Consider the following 15508-nt stretch of genomic DNA (forward strand, 5'->3'; position numbering starts at 1 on the left):
ACCATTTAGGTAAATATTTTGTATTAATATAATAATTTGTATATGATGGTGCTACTATTTAGAATTTTCAGGATGGCATGGGACAACAAATGGTTGTAGTATTAATGTTATTCTACTTTTTTTTAATAAAAACTTTTTAACTCATATGTCTAACTCGGCCCATGTGGGTTGGGTTAGGCTCTTGTGATGGGTTGGATTGGATTGAAATTTTTTAAATCTGCCTGTTATGGGTTAGATTGAAAAATTCCACAACTTGACCCAATCCGACCATGGATATAGTAAAAAAAAAAAATTAGTGTGGACATTTGGCCGTCTCCAATCTTTCAAGTTTTAATGCAAAGTGTCTCAAAGTCTTCTTTCTTCTACAACGTTTTGGTTTATAAAAAGCCTCCGCCTTTGAGCATATAGACCGTCTTCAACTTTTTCATTGCTGAAGTGCCTCATAGTATTCATTCATAACTTTTTTTTTAAAAATAAAAGATTAGAACTAGTGGTTCCGCTGGACAAAGGCAACAAAGGAAAGGGTTCGGCAATAATTGAGATAGATCTGGATACAACGTACTTGTGTGTGGCAGTGTGGCAAAATGAAAGAGTAGAGATAATAGTGAATGATCAGGGTAACCTAACAAGACCACTCCTTCCCATGTTACTTTCACTCCTATCCTATGGAGCGCTTGGTAGGTGTTGCCGCTAAGAACTAGGTCGCCCTTCCAACAGATGACACGTGACTAGATGCAAAAACAACACCCAACACTCACTAACAATCTATTGAGGAGGGTAGAGTACAAAGTAAGGTTTATAATCATGTCGAGTGTGATTCGAACAGGGGAGGGGGGGGGGGGGATTTTTTGTTATTTCACTCATCTTTTCTCTAGTATGGAATAAAAAACTCAATTCCCTAAAATAAAGAGATTATTTACACTGATCTCCCTTAGATGATTCGAAAAAATAAAAATAAAAATCTAAAATTTATTATATTACCATCCACTTAAACTATCCTCCACTTCCTTTTTGAGGAGAAATTTGGAATTTTCTTAAAGCCTATTTTTTTTTTGGGGAATTTTTAAAGCATTTTTTCAGTCGTCTAGGAAAGATTAGTGTAAATTGTTATATTTTAGAAGATGTGAGTATGTTATTTCAAATTAGAAGAGATACGTTTCTCAAAAAAAAAAAGAAAAAAAAGAAAAAAAAGAAGAGATACAAGTGTAACAAGTAATAACTATAGTCCTTATCCAAAAAAAAAAAAAAAAAAACCTAAGGTAAATGTCAATGAATGTCTTAAGGGCATTTGTTATTAGTAAACAATTTTAGAAAGTTTTTAATGAATACTTAACAATCCATTTTTGGAAAGTTTTGATACCATTTTTATGGAAAATGAAAAAAGCTGTAAAATATTAATTTTTTTTTTCATAAAAACTTTCTTTAAATGAATTATTAACCAATGCCCTACGAGCTTTCGTTAACATGGAAAATTATTAGGTACTCCCAGAGCAGAGTACCATAAATGCGTATTCCTCCATCTCACATAAATGTAGGTCCTACTATGAATTTAATTAGTGGAACTTATCATTCATGTAAGAGGAGGGAGTATGCATTTATAGTACTCAGAGAGTACACAATAATTTTCAATTGACCCATGTATTTTAACTGTGAGTTATTAGTTAGTGCAATTAAAGCATTATCTCTCTCTCTCTCTCTCTCTCTCTATATATATATATATATATTAATTGTGGATTATTACGGGGTACTTTGTGGCTCATCCAATATAAGAAAGAGTATACTCCCTAAGAGCATTCTCATCAAGAATGCTATAAAATATAGCATTTAGCATCTTAAAAAGTTACTTTATTCATTTTAACAACCCACTTTACAAAACACCCAACATCAAAGGTTCTATTATTTTACCACTTCATTTAAATATTCCTTTTTTTTATTCTTTCTTTATGTTTTCAAATAACTACCATAACTAACTACCACAAGTACCCTGCAACATTACTGCGTAGTATTGGAGAGAATTGTTCTTAGCTTTTTTTTTTTTTTTGGAATTTATTCTCTTAGCATTCAATAATTGATAAGAATCCATAAAACACTAGCATCATTTATCAAAGAAACAATAATAGGATGATCACTTATTAAATGGAACATATCCATTTTCATTTATATTGTTGAAATTTTGCATCAAGTTTGAGATGTCAGCAACCATAATTTTTTCCTGCCAACTTGGTGTGCAACTAAAATTACAGACTTGAGCTACTCTTTTACTATTACACATAAACAAAATTCTGCAGCAACCAAGCCATTTAGCTTTGACAGCATCTTCCACCACAGCTTCTTGAGTTGCTGCATTAGCTGTTGATGCTCCACTGCTGGCAGCAGCTATCCAGTACAGAAATCCAGCAGCTACCCAGTGCAGAAAAACCAGTGCAGAGGAAAAAACAGCAGTTAAATTAAACCAGTGCAGAATAAGAAAACAGCAGCCCACACTCTGCAGGCAGCAGCTATCCAGTGCAGAAATCCAGCAGCTACCCAGTGCAGAAAAAGTGCAGAGGAAAAAACAGCAGTTAAATTAAAACCAGTGCAGAAAAACCAATGCAAAGGAAAAAACAGCAGTTAAATTAAAACCAACAGAAACAATATCCAATATAGATGGGAGGAGGTAGTATCACATTATCTTAAAGTCCAGCAAAAATCACATCAATTGAACTATTAATCATGTGTATAAGCATATATGCCACTGAATTCAAACATGATGTATGAAATTTCATACTAGTATAATGTTCATATGTGAGCAAAGTTTGATTTCATGTGTGTAGAGAAAAATGCAAATCTGTCTAAAATCTATTCAACATATAAAACTCTAAAGATGATACTAGAATTTTAAGGAGGAATTTCAGCAAACACAAACCTGTGCTTCACGTTCAATGCTGTTATCCTGAGGAGTGAAGCAAGATTGCTGGTATCGCTCTAGTGTTTTTGGTTATACTGCAAAAAAAGAATTGAATTAGATAAAATTATAGGAACAGAATTAGAAACCAAAAAAAAAAAAAGTAAGGTGTACCTGACAAGAGAGAATTAGAGATGAGCCGAGGACTTGTCCGCCAAAGCTCAAAATGGCGCCGTGCGCTGGTCAGCGGTGGTTTTGGAGTGCGAAATTTGGGTAAAGCTTTTAGCTCTAAGATCAGATCGGGAAGAACTGAGCAGCAATACAAGATCCACAAAATCCCTAACCCAAAACAAAACCTAAATGGAAGCCTGACCCATGGAGCTTCAGTCTGACCCAAATGGAAGCCTAATCCCCTCCCATGAATCTTCGGTTTTGAGATGAGAATATGACTTTCAAGACTGGGCTTTTGGGTTTGGTCAGGGAGAGAAGAGTGGGTTCGGTATGGGTTCACTCAGAGGAAGAAGAGCAGAGGCTGTGTTTGTGATGATGGTTCGGTCAGAGGGAGTAGTGAAGCGGAGATGAATTGGCGGCGTGGGTTGAGGGAAGGGAAGAGCGGCTTGGGTTGAGGGAGAACGAAGAAAAAAAAAAAAGAAGAAGAGAGGAGGCAGAGGCGTAGGCGTGGGAGAAAGAGAGAATCAGAAAAAAAAAAAAAAAATGAGGGAAATCCAGAGGAGATAGGCGCGAAAAGAATGAGGGAAAACCAGAGGAGATGGGCGCGAAAAAGGGAAGCGGGGTTTTATTAAACAAATACTTTTTTTTTTTTTACAATCTTGCTACAGTGGGCTGCTAGAGATAGCAGTCCACTGTAGCCGAAGTGCAAAATAAATAACATTTAACAGCATTGATGGAGTTTTTTTTTTTTAGTGTTTATAGCATTTGGCATGCTAAATTTTAGCATTTATAACATTTATCCATCTTAATAAGAATAAATTCCATTAATTGAAGGACCCATTACATATTAGACTTCCTTTTTTCGAGGTTAAGGCATGTATATACATGCCTATGCAGTTCCTTAAACTTCCATTGTCAAAGTGTCTCAGACACTCCCTAGAGTCTACTTTCTTCTACTTATTTAGTTTCAGTTTACAAAAGTCTCTGAGCTTCTTGTCGCGACGACAATGGCCAACCATAGAGAGGGTCCGGCGATTGGGATCGATCTGGGTACAACTTACTCGTGCGTGGCAGTGTGGAAAAATGAAAGAGTAGAGATAATAGTGAATGATCAAGGTAACAGGACCACTCCCTCCTATGTTGCTTTCACTCCGATGCAGCGCTTGGTAGGTGATGCCGCCAAGAACCAGGTCGCCAGGAACCCCACCAACTCCGTTTTCGGTAATCTCAAAAAAAAAAAAAAAAAAATTGCTTCTTTTTATTTTTATTTTTTTCAAAAAAAAGGAAAAAACAAAAGTTAAAAACTTGATTTTTTCTTACCAACATCATGTATTCTCTTTATAGTCATATATTATATATTGAGTTTGTCTATCCTGTCCTCTTGGCTCTTGCTTTTACATGGATTCTAATTTTGGTGACGGTTAGGAAAAAAAAAACCATCTTCTTAGCCAAAAGATGGTTTTTTTTTTTTTTCCCCTAAGTTCACAGCAGAAGACAAAATTTCCTCCACTTAAATCACTTTAACTCTTTAAGAATGTTATTAATTGGATTCACAACTTCAATAGTAAAAATGATTTAAATAAGTAAAGAATTACAACCTCTGTCTCACCTCTTTTTTTTTTTTTTTTCCTCCATTCCATTTTAAAATGCGTCAAAATATTATAAATAAAAGTCATTAATTTATTGATGTTTCTATTATATCCTTATTAATTTATTAATTAAATTTTTTGATAAATTTTTTTAAGGGTAATTTTAAAAACTTATACATTTTTAAAACGTAGATAAAACAATAAATAATATTCTCTTAAAAAGTTTGACATTTTAAACAGGACAAAAAAAGTGGAACGGATGGAGTAACTAAGAAAAAAATGGATATGAGTACTATATGATGACGCAAATTTTTTTTTAAAAATTAGCCCTTATCTAGGAAGCACGACACCTCAAATGAAGTGTCTGCTCTTCCTAGAGAACGAATAACTTTCTCCATTATATGCATTAATTATGAAGTCTTTTCCCCTTACTAATTGTAATTATCAAGATTATAATTAAAGTTCTCTATTATATACATCAATTATTAAGTCTTTTCAGTAATTGTAAGTCAAGATTTTAATACAAGTTCTCCGTTTAAAAATTTCCTAACTTGTGTATAATCAGCTCTGATCAAATTTAAAATTTTAAAGTGAAATCACAATGTTTATATATATAAAAAGTTGAAATCACAATGTTATCAAGAGTAGCTTAATGTGCCAAGTTTTTTTTTTTTTTTTTTTTCGTTTCCTATCCCTTGATTTTATGAGTCTAATGATAATATGATGTGAACTACAAAATGTCCTCTTCCATTCCTTTAATTCATGAATTAAATATTGTTGTCAACAAAGAATCATTACTTAATTTCTGGTTCTTGTGTCTCTCTATTTTTTGAAGGAAATCTCAATTCTGTTAAATCAGGAAAAAAAGAGTACAGCAGAAACCTAAACTCCAACATCTAAATTCAATTGCTGTAGTAAACACGACCTCCTGGCTCTTCTACTTCATTGTTGTTTTATAATTTTTCCTCTTCTATTTGAAGTGTCTGTTTCTTAAAAGGGTATTGTATTGCAGATGCAAAACGGTTGATTGGTAGGAGATTTAGTGATCCCTTGGTTCAAAGCGATATCAACCTTTGGCCATTTAAGGTCATTGAAGGTCCTAGTGATAAGCCTATGATTGTGGTCAACTATAAGGGTGAAGAGAAGTGTTTTGCTGCTGAGGAAATCTCATCTATGGTGCTTCAAAAGATGCGTGAGATGGCTGAAGCCTACCTGGGCACAACTGTGAAGAATGCGGTTGTTACTGTCCCTGCCTACTTCAATGACTCCCAACCCAAGGCCACAAGGGATGCTGGAGGAATTGCAGGCTTGAATGTCCTTCGTATAATCAATGAACCAACTGCTGCAGCCCTTGCATATGGTCTTGAGAAGTCTGGCTGCATTGGCAAGAAAAATGTGTTGATTTTTGATGTTGGTGGTGGTACTGTTGATGTCTCACTACTTACCATTGAGAAGGGTGTCTTCGAAGTGAAGGCCGTTGCTGGAGATACTCACCTTGGAGGTGAGGACTTTGATAACAGAATGTTAAAGCACTTTGTTGAAATATTTAAGAGGCAGCACAAGGTGGATATTAGTGGAGATTCCAGAGCTCTTAGAAGGTTAAGAACTGCTTGTGAGAATGCAAAGAGGATTCTTTCTTCTGCAATTGAGACTACCATTGAAGTTGATTGTTTATATAATGGTATTGATTTCTTTTCAACTATTAACTGTGCCAAATTTGCGGAACTCAACATGGATTTGTTCAGGAAGTGTATCGAGCCTGTGGAAAAGTGTTTGGCCGATGCTAAGATGGACAAGAGTTGCGTCCATGATGTTGTTCTCACGGGTGGTTCTTCCAGAATCCCCAAGGTGCAGCAGCTGTTACAGGACTTCTTTGATGGGAAGGAGCTCTGCAAGAGCATAAATCCAGATGAGGCTGTGGCTTATGGAGCTGCTGTTCAAGCTGCAATCTTAACTGGAAGGGGTAATAAGAAAATTCAAGACATTATACTCTTTGATGTCACCCCTCTGTCCCTTGGTATAGAGACTCATGGACAGGTGATGTCTGTTTTGATTCCAAGGAATACCACCATTCCCACCAAGGAGCATGAATACCAAACCATGATGGACAACCAGCTTAATATGAGAATTTCAGTTTATGAGGGTGAAAGAGCAAGATCCACTGATAACAACTTGCTGGGAAAATTTGATCTTTGTGGCATTCCTCCAGCACCCAGGGGTGCTGGAAAGGTAATAGTTTGTTTTGATCTTGACATCAATGGTATCTTGAATGTTTCTGCAACAGAGAAGACCACTGGTGTGAAAAGGAAGATCACTATTACCAATGATAAATGGAGACTGTCCAATGAAGAGGTTGAGAGGATGGTCCAGGATGCGAAGAGATACAAGGCTGAAGATAACTATCACATGAAGAAGGTTAAGGCTAAGTTAGATTTAGCGAACTATGCCTATGACATGAAGAATGCTGTCAATGATGAGAATATTTGTGCGAAGCTTAGCCCTGCAGTTCAGAAAGAGATTAAAGATGCTGTTGAACAGGTGATTCAATGGTCATTAGATGACAGCAAGGTCATGTATTTAAAACCATATCAGGACAAGTTGAAATGGCTCAAGAGTATTTGCAGTCCCATTCAACAAAAAAGGTAATAGTTAAAGAGTTCATCGTAGCACCCTATTAATGCAACAGATGTAATGGTTCAAAGTTCTAACTGTCCGATGCCCTAGCTAGAGCAGGAGCAGTCATGGAGGATGATTTTGTCACTTTTGATTCCCCTCCCCTCTCTATTGTAAATTCTATGCGTTTTGACAGGTTGGGCTTGACCCAGAACCGTATTTGTAATGTTGTGGCAGTAGCCTCATAAGTTCTTATACATCTCCCCTTTCTACCAAAAAAAAAAAAAAAACGTTCAAACTATTTCACCAGTGCTAATATTTTTACATTTTGTTTTAGCGTTTTCTTGATCATGTCTAAAATCTTTTTTAGCAATTGATTACCAAATAGCTTTCAACAACTTGAAGTATTTTAATATTTGTCTAAGAGAAAACTAAATGCTAAAAAACCTTTTAGTTAGAACTCTTTAGCACAAAAAGCTCTGTTTCTAAACTTTGACAGCTAAGTTCTACTTCCTACATTAATACCAAATGGGTCATTAGTTTAGGAACAAAATTTTCACAAATTGTTACGATGTGTATGCAATCTATAGTCTATACTAATGTAAAAGTATTATTACTTCAATCACAACTTGTCACATATAGAGGTGAAAACAACTGAAAAATGTTTGGCCTTAGCATTAATAACGGATAATTATTATTTAGTGATCTTGGAGCACAATAATTTCCTTGCTTCCTAAGTTTATATTTAGGAATTTCTAATTAAGGTTTTTTAAAAAGTAAGTTCCACTAATTAAATTCATGTTGAGATTTATCTAAAAAAAAAATTCAAGTTGTGATTTACTATTCATGTGAGAGAGAGAGTATGCATTTATTGTGCTTTGGGTATATTGAATAATTACACAATAACATAATACTAGGCCATTATCTATATGCTTACATAGGTAAATATTCAAAAGTAGTGATTCTCCCTAAAATGGGGGGAGAAAAGAGGGTGGGGATTCTGAACATCTTGATTGACAAAAATGCCCATGTACACTTGCACATGAGCAATTCATCAAATCCTTTTTTTTTTTTTTTTTTTGCTTTCCTGGGCATGTTGTCTTTTCATTTTTTCAATTTTTTTCCATTTTTTTCTTTCCTTTCTTGGTCGTTGTCTCTTCTTCTTTTCTTTTTTTTAATTATTTTTTAATTTTGATTTCCTAGGTTGTGGGCATGATGGTTGTTTTGTTTTGTTTTGTTTAACTAGACATGATTTTATTTTTTAATAAATTGGGTAATAGCTTTTTTTTTTTGGTTGTTTGTCACTTTTTTGTTTTAATTGTGCATTATTTTTTAAAAAGGGTATATGAGTAAATTTATACAAACTTAATTTTTCGATTCTTCCACTTTTCCACTCCTAACCAAATAAAAATGAGAGAAATTAAAATCTTTTCCATCCTCTCACCATTTTTTATCATTCACTTTTCTACCCCTCCAACCAAATGGACCCTAAGGAGGCGTTTGCACATTATGATGATGTGACATTAAGATTTTTGGTTTATTTTTTTTAATGTTACTATAATTTAAAATTACATTATATATCACATCATCTTAATCTTATCACCTTCTTAAATAATGTAATGTTGTATTCTTATATTGAGATTATATTAATGTAAGATTACAATAACGTAATATTATAATAACGTAATATTATGACCAAATGTAACATCACAGCAAACCAAATGACTCCTAAGAAAAATTCGATAAAGGAGATCCTAAAACCAACCGAGAATGTCCTCATTTTAAATTAAGAGAGGGGGAACAAATGTAACATCACAACGAACCAAATGCCTCCTAAGAAAAATTCGTTAAAGGAGATCCCAAAACCAACCGAGGATGTCCTCATCGGGGGAGACAGGGGAGGTTCTCATCTTAAATTAAGAATAACAAAAATAATGGGTATTAATACAAGGGGTAAATTCCACTTTTTCGGTTCTCATCTTACCTCTCTTGAGTCGTCATTACTTATTACACTTATATTTCCACTAATTTGGAATTAGATACTAACATTTCCTAAAATACAAATTATTTAAATGGAAAATAACTGAAAATATCAAAGGAAGAAAATAGTCATGTATATTTTAATTGTAGGACCCACATCCTTGCATTATAGACTTCCTTTTTCCTTTTCTTCGTTTTTTTTTCCCAAGCGGGTGAACAGAAAGAAAAACTTCTTTTTGAGTATGGACGAGTCGACGAGTTTGATCGACCTGGATTGCGAGGGTAAAAAAGGTAACAAATTTTCAGTTAAAAAAAAATTTCTGATAGTTTTTAGAGAGAGAGAGAGAGAGAGAGAGAGAGTGAAAAAAAAAAATTTGATTCGAATTTTCAGTAATGCGAGGATGATTCCAAAGATTTTCAGCGATCGATCGCAGAGAAAGAGAGAGAAGAAGAGAGCGCGAGACAATAGAGAAGAGCGGTGGCTCAAATTCTCTCTCTAAAGTGCTTCTCAGAAAGAAAAACTTCGAGGTTAAGGGATATATGTATATTTTAATTGTAGGACCCACATCCTTGCTGTTAGAGATATATTAACCCATTAGTATAAGCCCAAGCCTAATTCTACTTTGTGTGCAAGCCAAGTCTCCTACTTGTACTAGAAGTCTATTAGTCTAGGGTTTAGTTTACTATATATACACATGTTATGATTCATTATAACACAGGATTTGTACTACACTCTAATATATTATTAATGTAACCCTTTAGGGTTTCCTCCATGGATGTAGGCCGTTAGGCTGAACCACGTAACCCTCGTGTGTTATTGTGTTTTATATTTTATGCTTTCGCTTCCGCATCTATACTAGCATATTCAACATGGTGTATCAATGCTAATATTTAACACTTGCATTATAGACTTCCTTTTTCCTTTTCTTCGTTTTTTTTTCCCAAGCGGGTGAACAGAAAGAAAAACTTCGAGGTTAAGGGATATATGTATGATATATATAGTACCGTCTTTACCTTTCGTTTCCAAAGTAGTGTCTCATAGTCAAATCTTCGAGGTTAAGGGATATATGTATGATATATATAGTACCGTCTTTACCTTTCGTTTCCATAGTAGTGTCTCATAGTCATAGTCTACTACTCTACTTTCTTCTACTTATCAGTTTTGGTTTACAAAAGTCTTTGAGCTTCTCGTCCCGACGACAATGGCCAACCATAAAGAGGACCTGGCGATTGGTATCGATCTGGGTACAACGTACTCGTGCGTGGCAGTGTGGCAAAATGAAAAAGTAGAGATAATAGTGAATGATCAAGGTAACAGGACCACTCCCTCCTACGTTGCTTTCACTCCGATGGAGCGCTTGGTAGGTGATGCCGCCAAGAACCAGGTCGCCAGGAACCCCACCAACTCCGTATTTGGTAATCTTCAAAAAACTTGCTTTATTTTTATTTTTAGGAAAAAAAATAATTATAAACTTGGTTTTCACTTACCAACATCAATGTATACTCTCTCGGTGGTCATGTATTATATATTGCGTTTGTCTATTCCTGTCCTCTTGGCTCCTGCTTTTACATGGATTATTATTTTGGTGACGGTTAGGAAAAAAAAAACCATCTTCTTAGCCAAAAGATTTTTTTTTTTTTTCGCAGAAAATATATTTATTAATTCCACTTAAATCTTTAAGAATGTTATTAATAGATTTCACAACTACAATTATAAAAATGATTTAAAGAAATAAGAACTAACTAGGAAGTGTGTGGGTATGGATACCACACGGAGACATTTTGAAAAAAATAGCTATTACCTAGAAAGCATGGAACCATTACACATTCCAAATGAAGTGTTTGTGCTTCTCAGAGAACTACTAGCTTTTTCCAATATATGCATTAATTATGAAGTCTAGTCGCTTTAGTAATTGTAATTTTTAAGATTTTAATCAAAGTTCTCCATTATATGCATCAATTATGAAGTCTTTTCAGTAATTGTAATTGTCAAGATTTTAATCCAAGTTCTCTGTTTGAAAATTTCAAATTTGTGTATAATCAGCTCTAATCAAATTTAAAAATTTAACGTGAAAGTACAATGCTATCAAGAGTAGCTTTATGTGACAATTGTTTTTGTTTCCTCCCTTTTTATACTATTTTATTAGTCTTATGATATGAACTACAAATTTTCCTTTTTCATTCCTTTAATTAACGAACTAAATATAGCTGTCAACAAAAAAAAAAAAAAAAAATCAATATTTAACTTATGGTTCTTGTGCTTTTTCTTCTCTCTCTCTCTCTTTGAAATTTTTTTAACTTTTTTAAATCAGAAAGAAAAGAGTACAATGGAAGCTTTAACTCCAACATCAAATTTCAATTATTGTTGTAAAAATAACCTCCTGGTTTTTCTGCTTCATTGTTGTTTTATAATTTTTTCCTCTTCTATTTGAAGTATCTCTTTCTTAAAAGGGTATGGTATTGCAGATGCAAAGCGATTGATTGGTAGGAGATTTAGTGATCCCTTGGTTCAAAGCGATATCAACCTTTGGCCATTTAAGGTCATTGGAGGTCCTAATGATAAGCCTTTGATTGTGGTCAACTATAAGGGTGAAGAGAAGCGTTTTGCTGCTGAGGAAATCTCATCTATGGTCCTGAAAAAGATGCTAGAGATGGCCGAAGCCTACCTGGGCACAACTGTGAAGAATGCAGTTATTACTGTCCCTGCCTACTTCAATGACTCCCAGCGTAAGGCCACAAGGGATGCTGGAGGCATTGCAGGCATGAATGTCCTGCGTATAATCAATGAACCAACTGCTGCAGCTATTGCATATGGTCTTGAGAAGACTGGCTGCATTGGCAAGAAAAATGTGTTAATTTTTGATTTGGGTGGTGGTACTGCTGATGTCTCGCTACTTACCATTGAGAAGGGTGTCTTCGAAGTGAAGGCTGTTGCTGGAGACACTCACCTTGGAGGTGAGGACTTTGATAACAGAATGTTAAAGCACTTCGTTGAAATATTTAAGAGGCAGCACAAGGTGGACATTAGTGGAGATTCCAGAGGTCTTAGGAGGTTAAGAACTGCTTGTGAGAAAGCAAAGATGATTCTTTCTTCTGCAATTGAGACTACCATTGAAGTTGATTGTTTATTTAATGGTATTGATTTCTTTTCAACTATTACCCGTGCCAAATTTGTGGAGCTCAACAAGGATTTGTTCAGGAAGTGTATTGAGCTTGTGAAAAAGTGTTTGGTTGATGCTAAGATTGACAAGAGTTGTGTCCATGATGTTGTTCTTACGGGTGGTTCTTCCAGAATCCCCAAGGTGCAGCAGTTGTTACGGGACTTCTTTGATGGGAAGGAGCTCTGCAAGAGCATTCATCCAGATGAGGCTGTTGCTTATGGAGCCGCTGTTCAAGCTGCTATCATGATTGGAATGGGTAATGAGAAAATTCAAGACATCAAGCTCTTAGATGTCAGTGGCGAAGCCAGGAATTTATCTTTGAGGGGGCCATATAAAATTTTTTTTTTTTTTTTTTTTTTTTTTTTTTTTTTTTGTGTATGAAATGTAAAATGGTAATTTCAATACTTCATAGCTCAATTTTTTCCATTTTATTTGTTGAAATAATTGTTAAAATACCTATACGTTCATTTTAAAGATAATGAATGTTTAATTATTGTAATTTGTTGACACATATATTTATAGATTGTATTTTATTTAAATGAAAATTATATTTATTTTTAGACTCTCTTAAATATGTAGGTATATTATTAGGTATAGATGGCCAAAATGATAAGATTATTTGAAAACTATCAAATTATTTAAGATATTTTCAAAAAAAAAATTATTTTTTTCAAAAATTTTGGGGGGGCTCAAGTGGCTCCGCCACTGTTAGATGTCACCCCTCTGTCCCTTGGTACAGATATTGAAGGAGATGTGATGTCTGTTTTGATTCCAAGGAATACCATCATTCCCATCAAGAAGGAGGGGGTGTTTGAAACCACCGAAGACAACCAGACTGTTATGAGGATTTCAGTTTATGAGGGTGAGAGAGCAAGATGTTGTGATAACAACTTTTTGGGAGAATTTGATCTTTGTGGCATTACTCCAGCACCCAGGGGTGTTGGAAAGGTAATTATTTGTTTTGATCTTGATATCAATGGTGTCTTGAATGTTTCTGCGGAGGAGAAGACCACTGGTGTGAAAAGGAAGGTCACTATTACCAATGACGAGTGGAGACTATCCAATGAAGAGATTGAGAGGATGGTCCAGGACGCAGAGAGATACAAGACTGAAGATGACTATCACATGAAGAAGGTTAAGGCTAAGTTAGATTTGGAGAACTATGCCTATGACATGAAGAATGCTGTCAATGATGAGAATATTTGTGCCAAGCTTAGCCCTGCAGTTCAAAAAGAGATTAATGATGCTGTTGAACAGGTGATTGAATGGTCATTAGATGACCGCCAGGTCAAGGATTTAAAGCCATATCAGGACAAGTTGAAATGGCTCGAGTATTTGCAATCCCATTTAACAAAAAGATGATAGTTAAAGAGTTTGTCGTAGCACCCTATTATTGCAACGGATGTATTGGAACTTCAAAGTTCAAACTATGTCACCAGTGTTACTATTTTGACTACATTTTGTTGTAGCGTTTTCTTGCTCATGTCTAAAGTCTTTTTAGCGATTGATTACCAAATAGCTTTAAACAAAATTAAAATACTTTAATATTGCTGTAAAGGCTAAAACTCGTTTTAGTTAGAACTTTTTAGCACAAAAAGATCTAGTACTAAACCTTTACAGCTTCGTTCTACTTCCTACATTAATACCAAATGGATCACTAGTTTAGGGAGAAAAATTTCACAACTGCTAATGTGGATTGTTGTGATGTGTATGCAATCTTTGGTGAAGTAAAGTAAAAATATTAATACTCCAATCACAACTTATCACATATAAAGGTGAAATCAATTTTATTTATTTATTTTTGAGTGAAAGGTGAGAACAATTGAAAAATGTTTGGCCTTAGCATTTGTAAGGACTCAATTTGTAACGACCCCAAACTGGTATTGGATTCATACGTTAAAGGCCCAAACAATAAAATTTGTAGAGCGTGAGCTGAAAGGCTAGGCCTTGGTCACCGGACAGTGGGTGATCATGGTATTCATACAGAGGTGAACCATGTTTGCTCAAGAAGTCTTTCTCATCGGCATGGCCTTAGAGGCTCTGGTTCTTGGCCTTTTTTCCCAGCCCCTTTTCTGGATTGCTTACTTCTCTTTTTATATTAGCCTTTACCCTTTCTCCAACGTCCACGTGTAGGTTCAGCTTTCCGGGGCTGATACTTGTCCCATCAGCCCCTACCCAAAGTGGTTGGGGGTGGTTGTAAAAACTGAAAAGCATTGCTCTATTTGGTATAGAGTATTTAATTGCAGTAATGACATCATTTCTTATGTCCCTTGTCGTCATATTGTCCAGGGGTCCTTTCTCCATAAATGTGGAGGTGTTCAGCTTTTCCTTAAATTGTTCCTATACCGTACTTGCCATTTCTTTCAGGAGCGCGTTGGGATGCCGAGGACAGAATCATCGTTGGCTATATCTCTAGGTCATTTGGACTTTCACTGTATGTTCTCGGCAATATCCCTCCTCGACTCGGGTCTTGGGCCCTAAAGCAAAGTGGGTTGGGGTCACAAGTTCTCTGGCCCCACAGCATTAATAACGGATAATTATTCAGAGATCCAGGAGCACAATATTCCTGCACCCGACCTTGTTTCTCATTTGCCCATTATCTTTTGTCATTTTGTTTCTAGATATTGCCATCCGCTTGTATTGTAAAACTTCAATAACCTAAATAGTCTAATTCAAGCCAATTAATTGTAGTAGGTCTGTCTAACTAAATTGTTGATTCTCTAAAAAGATGAAAGGCCTAACTAAATTGTTTAGCAGAAATATTGCTTAATTGAACCTAACAATCCTCCAAACTGTCAACATTTAAATGTAATGTAGGATGCGAAAGCGTCAAGAACTAAAATATGTTTACTTCTAAAAAACGAGAAACAAAACACATTTGTTTCTAAAAATAACCTTGAATCCACAAGGGTCCTTGAATTCACAAGAAGAAAGGGTTTTCCACTAGAGAGACAATAGACAAAAGTCTGAATTTTTATTAATTTTAATAATACTGAAAAAACATTTTACAGATTCGGAGACCTATTTAAGGGCTCCGTAAAACTTAACGAACAAAAAAATATATTCTAAAATAAGTCCTAATTAATACCTAACCATCATAGGAACCAAAT

The 15508-nt window shown here is 35.0% G+C and overlaps 2 protein-coding genes and 1 long non-coding RNA gene across 3 annotated transcripts; 2 read left to right on the forward strand and 1 right to left on the reverse strand.

Moving 5' to 3' along the window:
- Window positions 1-2181: 2181 nt before the first annotated feature.
- Window positions 2182-3527, reverse strand: LOC115954550. Its single transcript, XR_004083923.1, has 3 exons — window positions 3059-3527; window positions 2906-2982; window positions 2182-2522 (listed from the first exon to the last, which is right to left on the reverse strand). It is a non-coding gene; the product is annotated as an uncharacterized LOC115954550 (long non-coding RNA).
- A 506-nt stretch (window positions 3528-4033) lies between these two features.
- Window positions 4034-7484, forward strand: LOC115958045 (heat shock cognate 70 kDa protein-like). Its single transcript, XM_031076407.1, has 2 exons — window positions 4034-4276; window positions 5657-7484. Exons 1-2 carry the CDS (start codon window positions 4063-4065, stop codon window positions 7288-7290), a joined length of 1848 nt encoding a protein of 615 aa, XP_030932267.1. The 5' UTR covers window positions 4034-4062; the 3' UTR covers window positions 7291-7484.
- Window positions 7485-10325: 2841 nt separating this feature from the next.
- LOC115955371 (heat shock cognate 70 kDa protein-like) lies at window positions 10326-13848 on the forward strand. The gene is made up of 3 exons (XM_031073480.1): window positions 10326-10653; window positions 11704-12693; window positions 13111-13848. The coding sequence occupies exons 1-3, from the start codon at window positions 10440-10442 to the stop codon at window positions 13758-13760; spliced, it is 1854 nt and encodes a 617-aa protein (XP_030929340.1). The 5' UTR covers window positions 10326-10439; the 3' UTR covers window positions 13761-13848.
- The last annotated feature ends 1660 nt before the right edge of the window (window positions 13849-15508 follow it).

This window comes from Quercus lobata, chromosome 8 (genome assembly GCF_001633185.2).
Source record: "Quercus lobata isolate SW786 chromosome 8, ValleyOak3.0 Primary Assembly, whole genome shotgun sequence".
Classification (NCBI taxonomy): Eukaryota; Viridiplantae; Streptophyta; class Magnoliopsida; order Fagales; family Fagaceae; genus Quercus; species Quercus lobata.